Raw genomic sequence first — 8,376 nt, 5'->3', positions numbered from 1 at the left:
TCCACTACTCTATGACCCAGGCCCTAATGACACAGTGGATGAAAGGCTAGTGGCATTCAGAGGTCGCTGCGCATTTTAAGCAATATATGCCTTCCAAACGAGATAAATAAATAATAAATAAATACATTTCTGGTTTGAAAAAAATGACTTAAATAAAGTTTATTTTCAAAACAAATCCTCATTGCTCATTTGTCTTGATGTTAAGTCCCAGGGTCAATTTGACCCTCAAAAAAGAGGGGTCTGTTGATGAAAATCACTCCATAAAAAGAGTAAAATTTAAAAACTGTATATATGTAGTTCTTTTCAATATACACTGAAAAAAGTTTAAAATGCATTTTTTGTGAAAAACAAGTGAATTGGCCTCATTGAAATACAATACCTTTGCAACAAAGAACACCAATGCACTAAATATTGATTGAAATTATTAGTAATTGAGTTAATAGTGAGATATAAACAATGATTATTGGAAATCTTTGACACTTTTGGATAATTAAAACAGGCCCCGGGTCAAAGTGACTCACAAACAAAAGGAGGGTTCAAAGACCTGAAATTCTAAATTAACTCTAAATGTAAAACTGTAAAAATGTAGCTGACTGTTTTAAAACACAATTTTCTAACTGTTAAATCCGCCGCCTGCTCATGAGGAATAAGCACAAGAAGACCCGCTTCCGATATGTAGGTCACGTGACTTCTGGTACAGTATGGCGGCCGCCTCTTTCCTGCAGCCAGGTACTCTTGGGCCAATCACAGTAGCTTCCTGTCGCCGGCTCAGCTTAAGCTAACAACAAAACAGCAACAGCTGCTTCGTCTTGTTACCAAGTCAGCTGAACGAAGCCTAGTCACAACAGAAATATGGCAGAAATATAGCAGGCGTTTATAAAGACATTTTTCTTAAATTTAGTTAGTTTTCCAAGATAATTAAAGCTCGCGCCGAGAGAGGCTTCTGGAGTTTTCAGAGAAGGCCAGAAAAAGTATCTATAAGCGAAAACCATACAACCTGTAGGAGATAAAGATCCGTTGGCTAAACCAGTGTTGTCTTATAAAACTTACCAATTTCTCACAGAGGACCGTGTGCCTTCATTATGAGAGGCTCTTACGGAGACAGAGACCGAGACCGCGGTCGTGACAGAGGGTAAGAGGACTGTTAAGTTAGCATCTGAGCTAATGCTGGTTAGTGATCATAAAACCCTGTGATATGTGTGTATAAGAGAGAGACCAGCAGTGATTGCTTTGATGTTACAGTCTGTTGTCATATTTCCAGCAATCCTCGGTTCGGATCAAGTAGAGGAGGACCACCACCGGGTAAGAAATTTGGGAATCCTGGGGACCGCTTACGAAAGAAGAGGTGGGACCTGAACGAGCTTCCTAAATTTGAGAAAAACTTTTATAATGAACATCCAGAAGTGCAGCGAATGAGCCAGGTATTTCTGTAATGTCACAGTCTGATCTTCAGCTGCATCTGTTGTGTTAGCAGCCCATCAGACAATGTTTCGTTTGTGTTTACTTGTTGCTTGTGTTCTCTTTGCTTTCAGTATGATGTTGAGGAGTATCGCAGAAAGAAAGAAATCACTGTCCGAGGTTCAGGCTGCCCAAAACCTGTCATCAGCTTCCATCAGGCACAGTTTCCCCGTAAGCACCTGCAGCATTGTGGGCAGTTTGCAGACAGACATAACTATATTTTTCATCCCTTTCTTTTTTTCTTTCTTTTTTTTTTTTTTTTGCTTCTGGCATCTAGAATATGTAATCGATGTACTGATGCAGCAGAATTTCAAGGAGCCTACAGCCATTCAAGCTCAAGGTTTCCCTCTGGCACTCAGTGGGAGGGACATGGTGGGCATCGCTCAGACAGGCTCGGGGAAGACCTTATCGGTGAGATGCATCTTCTTCTACACCTGTACACACCACACAGATCCATTTAGCAGGTGAAAGATCGATCACTCTTTCCTTTTTTTTCTTTCTTTAGTATCTCCTGCCTGCAATCGTGCACATCAATCATCAGCCCTACTTGGAGCGTGGAGATGGACCCATTGTACGTAAAGAGAAAAGGAGTACACTAATTACTGAGTAGTCTGCCATGGGATATGAATTGTTTAGGAGAATTGTATTAAAGACATGAAAACACAACATTAAAGCGGCAAACACTAAGCAGAGGATTGTTGTGTCTCTACATATGTGCTGTGCAGTGCTTGGTGTTGGCCCCCACAAGAGAACTAGCTCAGCAGGTCCAGCAGGTGGCATATGACTATGGAAAGTCATCTCGCATCAAAAGCACTTGTGTGTATGGTGGTGCTCCCAAGGGACCTCAAATCCGAGACTTGGAGAGAGGTGAGGAGTAACACAATATAACAACCACACAATTGTGTCCCTTTGAGAGCCACATTGGATTTCTCTGTAATGTATTTATTTTCAGTTTAACAAATTATATTACACGCGGAAACAGGCTAAGTTTGTCTCACCCAGGTGTTGAGATCTGCATCGCCACTCCAGGTCGTCTCATTGACTTCCTGGAAGCTGGAAAGACCAACCTGCGGCGCTGCACATACCTAGTTCTGGATGAGGCTGATCGCATGCTGGACATGGGTTTTGAACCACAGATACGCAAAATTGTGGATCAGATCAGGGTAAAAGCTAATACTCAAAATTTGTATCTGTATCTATTATGTTTTGTTTTCTGCTGCTTAGTCTTGGTATGTTTTCAGTCACACACAGCAGTCATTTCGATGTTTAGTGTTTTATTTTGTGTGTTCTCTTGCCAAGCCGGACAGACAGACTCTAATGTGGAGTGCTACCTGGCCTAAAGAAGTTCGCCAGCTGGCAGAGGACTTCCTGAAGGACTATGTTCAGATCAATGTTGGCGCTCTGGAGCTCAGTGCCAACCACAACATCCTTCAAATTGTTGATGTTTGTCTGGAGAGCGAAAAGGACGACAAGTAAGAGTCTGGTCACGTAGGATTTCTAAGGATAACAGCATCTGGTGTGTACATCCCTTAATACTTAATTATAATGCATATGTTTTTCCTCAGGCTGATCCAGCTGATGGAAGAGATTATGGCTGAGAAGGAAAACAAGACAATCATCTTTGTTGAGACCAAGAAACGGTGTGATGACCTCACACGTAGGATGCGACGTGATGGGTAAGTATACTGGCTCATCGCGGCACGTGTTCTGGGGGTGGCCTGTGGGAACAATATTTGAAGGCTGGTCGAATTGTTCCTCAGTGAATCTTGAATTGTACTTTTGTTTGAATTGCCCATTCCTGATTTGATGTAGATCAGATAAGTAGTTATAAAGAAAAATCAAAAGAACACACACATACTAGAACACACATACTATTAAGTGGTTTAAAATATATCTGACAGGTTGCTAATTTGCCTTCTAGGTGGCCAGCGATGTGTATTCATGGTGACAAGAGCCAGCCAGAGAGAGACTGGGTGTTATCAGGTACGACAGACACTCACTGTATTGTGTGGCGGTGTGTTCTCTGCACTGTTGTTACTCTGCCCTGATTGATACTGAAAATGTTGGTGTGCCAGCTCTGTTTGCATAATGACAATAAACTGAATTGAATAAAATTATTTATGTCCTAAGCATCTCTTATTCGTCTCATGTTGCAGAGTTTCGTAGCGGCAAAGCTCCCATCCTCATTGCTACTGATGTCGCCTCACGTGGGCTTGGTACGTCATGTATGCTCAAGTGTAAAGCAAATAATTTCCTAAGTCTAGCCCCACACATATGCATTATATTTCACTCTTTAGTATTTAGAATGATAATGATCGGCATATATTGATCAGGCTCTTTTCTGCATCTTTATTTACAGTAAATTATCAAAGGCCAGCCACAAATGTGGCATTTTCTTGAAGAATATTTGCTGCTTCTCAGATAAAGTGTGTATCTAAGAAGTATGTCATTTGAAGCAGGGTGTCCTGCAGACACTGAAGTCCCTTTGCTTTATTGAAGAAACACTGAGAAAGCTGAACATATGAATGTTGTCGAATGAAGTGTGACAATGTAAGGGGAGAGGCTAGCAAAGCAGCCCCTTACAGCATGACAGTCAAACCTTTAACCTAATTCTGTGTTCATTTGTTTTCTTTTCATTTTGTTTATTTGTGATGTTTTGTTTCAAGTCTCTCTTCTGGCAACTAGAAGCACACAGGCTATCGGGAGCCTGCAGCCGGACCTAGGCATGACAAATCGAAAGCTGTCTTGGGGGAGAAAGACAACCTGATTAAACAATCCCAGACACGGCCACCTCCGCTGAAAACTTAGCAAAGAGCCCGCTAACTAAACTCCCTCCCCCGCCTTCTAAGACACTGGCTGCCTGGGTGATGATGGGCAGGAGGGAGTGGCAAGTGCAGGGTGCCGCTGGGCTTCCAAAATTTGATCATACGGTCGGGGGCAACTGTCATGTGAGAGGGTGAAGAAGGGGGTGTGGAGGAGGCTGGACTCCCTTTTGGCATGCCATCAACAGAGGGACGAACCCATAGCAGTTGCTGATCAGATTAACTCATATTCACCCACTCATATTCACGACCTGTATTTATTCTAATGGCTATTATGGATTAAAAAAAAACTTTCCTGTAAAGTCCTTGAGAAGATTTAAGTCCATTCAATAACAAACTAACAAAAATTGTACCTAAATTTGCACTTGCAAAAGTGCAAACCACTTAACCCACTTAAATAGAAAATATAGTTTTGTGAAGCTGAGATGCAGTGGTGCGTCACAAGAAGACAGAGAAAGAAACACCTGCCAGGAATTGAGGGTGGAAAGCAGCCAAGCCAGGCACGGGCAGCTATTCTGGAGACTCCCCCTCTGACCTGCCCCCCGATGCCAGACCCCAACACCCCCTCACCACTGGCTGTGCCGGGCAGCCTCTCCCTCTGAGGACGTCATGTCTGGTCCTGGCTGGCAGGAGTCCTGGCCTGGAGGAGCCACCTCTCTGTGATCAGTTTCCCTCCCTTTCACTCCCCTTCCTTTCATTATGTCTTTCTCAATCCATCTGCCTCTCTCATCACCCCTCTTTTGCTCATTCCTTCTGTTCTTACTGTTACTGATCCTCTCTTTTCACCCCCCCCCCCCCCCCCCCCCCCCGCAAGCATTTCAACCTCATCTTGGTCTCTTATTATCTATTTATTTTCCTTTAATCCTTTTTGACTCTTGTCCTTTTTGTCCCTTTCACCTCTATCCCCAAACCTGCAGCTTTCACCCCCTTTGTCTTAAACCCTTGGCCTTTTGTCTTTGTATACATCATACCAGATCACCAGGTCAGACTTGTTAAATACCATCATAAGAACTAGAACAAATTGCTTTCCCTTAGAGCCCACTCCCAAATCTCTCTTAAAGAAAACATCTTCTCTCCTTTAGTGTCTGTTTCTTGTTACTAAACTTGAAAAGCTGGGCTCTATAATACCACTGCCATTTGAAGTGACCTAGGAGGCATTTGAAGCAAGCGGCACCAGTCAAAGCCCATTACTACTTTCACTAACCAACCTCTTAATTGGACGTTAGTCATCACTACTTCCTGGTAATCTAAGAAATGGCAGAGTGAGCTGTTTTCACAAGGACATTAGATCCTTGAAGTTGACATCAAAGAATCTAGAAGGCCTCTCAACTGACCCTCTTCCTCTAGAATCAGCATAAGCCCAGCAGTAATGTCTCCAGGCCGAACACGGCTGGGAGACATGAAGAAGCAGAATTAAGACTAGCTTAGGACCGCAACCCAGCACAGTCCAGCTGGAGCTCTGGCCCAGACAGTTTCCAGCTTTGGGAGGGTTGTGGAGGAGTGGCGAGGTTGGTGAAGGGACTGCATTTGTCCGGTGTGCTCTCCTCCTACCCCTGCAGACCTCCCAGGACTGGTGATGGGTGGTGGCACAGAAAGGTAAATCCCTAAATCTCTGATACAGGGTAAGTACTGTACCTAACCCTTCCCCATTCCCTATTTTCCTCCTCCGCCAGTCTTCATCATTATGCTTCCAAAACAAGACTTCCATTTCCTCTAATCAGCAGTGTTTTTTGAGCCCTTTGTCAACTGTAATGAGAAACAGACCTCTAATGTGTTTTGAACTTTTTTTTTTTAAGAAAAGAAATTAACCATCAGTTAATCTTTTATATTTGATTTAATGTTAGGGTTGCTGTGTCTTTAAAATTAATTTCTCCTTTTTAAATTTGAATTTTTGCCCAAATTCATCGTCAGACTGCTGTAACGTTTTCTTTATTTTCTAGCTTATATTTGTCTGTAACCTGTTTGCATGTGTGCAGATACTTTATTTCTCTGCTAGATTCTTGAGCCCAAGTTTTCTAATTGGCATATTAAGTAATGTTCTAAATGTGCACAGTGTACCAATAGCTGATGATTTGACTGGTAAGTAATGCTTTCAGAGGATGATGGGTGTCTTGCAGCTATTGTCTGTCTGAATGTTCACATTTTAATAGGCAAAATGAATTAATTTGATAGTCAGTTAGCATTAGTTTTCTTCTGACTTCTGTTTGTATTTTTTCCCTCCCTGTAACTGATGCCGTCTGAAGATGTGGAGGATGTCAAGTTTGTCATCAACTATGACTACCCTAATTCTTCGGAGGACTACATCCACCGTATCGGCCGTACGGCTCGCAGCACTAACAAAGGCACTGCTTACACCTTTTTCACTCCGGGGAACCTCCGGCAGGCCAGAGAGTTGATCCGGGTGCTGGAGGAAGCCCGGCAGGCGATAAATCCCAAACTGCTGCAGCTGGTCGACAGTGGACGTGGAGGAGGAGGAGGTGGAGGCGGAAGTAAGGAGTGCCTCCTGTTGGATTAGACATCATGTGTTGCCTAAATAATTTAAATGCTCAGGTCTCCAGCCAGCTTTGATTTACTAAATGGGGATGAAGTTTTGGTAATATGTGAAGTATAGCAGATGGCACTTGAGTATATTTAAGGGAGCTAGCAGTTTCATGGCATCTTGCTCTTCTTGTCTATTTTCCTCCCTTCTTTTATTCCCAGGGGGCCGTTCCCGTTTCCGCAATTCCAATTCAAACAATCCCAACCTGATGTACCAGGATGAGTGCGATCGTCGAATGCGTTCTGCGGGTGGGGGCAGCAGCTCCAAGGATGGTCGAAGCGGCGGCGGCAGTTACAGCCGCAGCGGAAACACCCGGGATGGGGACCGCTCCTCTTCCTCCTCTTACAGAGATCGCAGCAGCAGGGATGGAGGACGCAGCTACAGCTCTAGCTCCACCTCCTATGACCAGTACCAGAATAACAACAGCTCCAGGAGCGGCTCAGGGGGCAGTGTTGTGGGGCAGGCTCCACCTCCTTCATCGGGCCCTCAGCCTCTAATGGCTCAGCAGTTCAACCCTCCCCAGCCCATGATGGGGTTGATGGGGCACTCACCATTCCAGTTTGCTCCTCCACCGCCTTCTCTGTCAGGGAGAAAGTGATGTAGACTTTGCATAACGCAGCACAACACATGCACACTACACCCAGTCAGATTTGCAGATTTTGCACTTTTCTCTTCCAACATTTTAGTTACAAGCTTGTTTGAGCCGATTCAAAGATCTTCGTTTCTTCAACATCAATTGTTTTCAGCTGGTTTCTAGTTTGTGTGACAACTTTGGTTTCAATTTAAAGTCAAATGAGCATTAGTGTGACAGAAGTGTATCTGTATTAATTAGCTGAGTTCTTCACAACTGCCTTGGTTTAAAAAAAAAAAAAAAAATTAAAAAACAAAGATGCTGTTTTTGAATTGTGAATCTCTGTGAGCTACTTACAAGGGCTTGATGGAGTGTTATGTTTTCCCTTTAGGTAATGGCAAAGGTAGGTGCTGAATTAATTATCTTGTATGTAGCTTGTTTCTATTTAAGATCATTGTGTTTATCGGAAGCCAGAAAATCCTCTTGAAATATTAAAGAAAACGTTAAAGTTTTTAATCACATAAGAAGTGTTTTCCTTTGTTTGAGCTCCATCTTGATTTGGCATGGCAGAGTTTGTATTTACTAACGAATATCCTGAGGCTTACCTATTTAGCTGGTCACCAGTGTCTTTGCAGCAGTGATGAATGAGATTTCCTAGCAAACAGTAAGTCCCCTTTTTACAATTTGTTTTTTCATGTTTAATAAAGTTCTTCAGTGTACAGGGTGTGTGTGTCTTTTATAACCATTTGACATTGTAAAATCTTTTTAAAAACTTAAATAAGCACTCCTTTAGCTCACCAAGAATAAACTTTATTTCCCATTTGGAACATTTTTCCAGTGTTATGCTCTTGCACAAGTCAAATGTACATATTAGAACTGCCATCTCTGGTCCTTAACAAAGCAGTCTTACGGGAAATGCAGTGGAATGTGATCGGGATCCTGTGCTGGGAGGACGTGTTCAGCATGGCTGGCATGCATCGCAGATT

At 43.0% G+C, this 8,376-nt stretch overlaps 1 protein-coding gene across 2 annotated transcripts; it reads left to right on the top strand.

Annotated features, from left to right (window-relative positions):
- The first annotated feature begins 737 nt into the window (after positions 1-737).
- On the top strand, positions 738-8,109 carry LOC115784247 (probable ATP-dependent RNA helicase DDX17). Of its 2 annotated transcripts, XM_030735396.1 has the most exons (14): positions 738-971; positions 1,064-1,132; positions 1,262-1,421; positions 1,533-1,629; positions 1,736-1,869; positions 1,964-2,029; positions 2,184-2,325; positions 2,461-2,621; positions 2,758-2,930; positions 3,024-3,134; positions 3,380-3,441; positions 3,615-3,674; positions 6,524-6,769; positions 6,981-8,109. In XM_030735396.1, exons 2-14 carry the CDS (start codon positions 1,083-1,085, stop codon positions 7,415-7,417), a joined length of 1,899 nt encoding a protein of 632 aa, XP_030591256.1. In that variant the 5' UTR covers positions 738-971; positions 1,064-1,082; the 3' UTR covers positions 7,418-8,109. The 2 variants fall into 2 exon arrangements, with proteins under 2 accessions (XP_030591256.1, XP_030591255.1); XM_030735395.1 differs by having other exon boundaries at positions 738-1,132.
- The last annotated feature ends 267 nt before the right edge of the window (positions 8,110-8,376 follow it).

Source organism: Archocentrus centrarchus, chromosome 8 (assembly GCF_007364275.1).
Source record: "Archocentrus centrarchus isolate MPI-CPG fArcCen1 chromosome 8, fArcCen1, whole genome shotgun sequence".
Taxonomy (NCBI): domain Eukaryota; kingdom Metazoa; phylum Chordata; class Actinopteri; order Cichliformes; family Cichlidae; genus Archocentrus; species Archocentrus centrarchus.
The sequence above is the reverse complement of the archived record's forward strand: the minus strand, read 5'-3'. Positions and strand labels throughout refer to the sequence as shown.

Excerpts from the sequence above, each read along its gene's own strand:
- LOC115784247 (XM_030735396.1), top strand. The coding sequence starts at position 1,083 with ATGAGAGGCTCTTACGGAGACAGAGACCGAGACCGCGGTCGTGACAGA. Across the intron at positions 2,030-2,183 it reads AGCGTGGAGATGGACCCATT|TGCTTGGTGTTGGCCCCCAC; the intron begins GTACGTAAAGAG and ends TGTGCTGTGCAG. Across the intron at positions 2,931-3,023 it reads GAGAGCGAAAAGGACGACAA|GCTGATCCAGCTGATGGAAG; the intron begins GTAAGAGTCTGG and ends GTTTTTCCTCAG.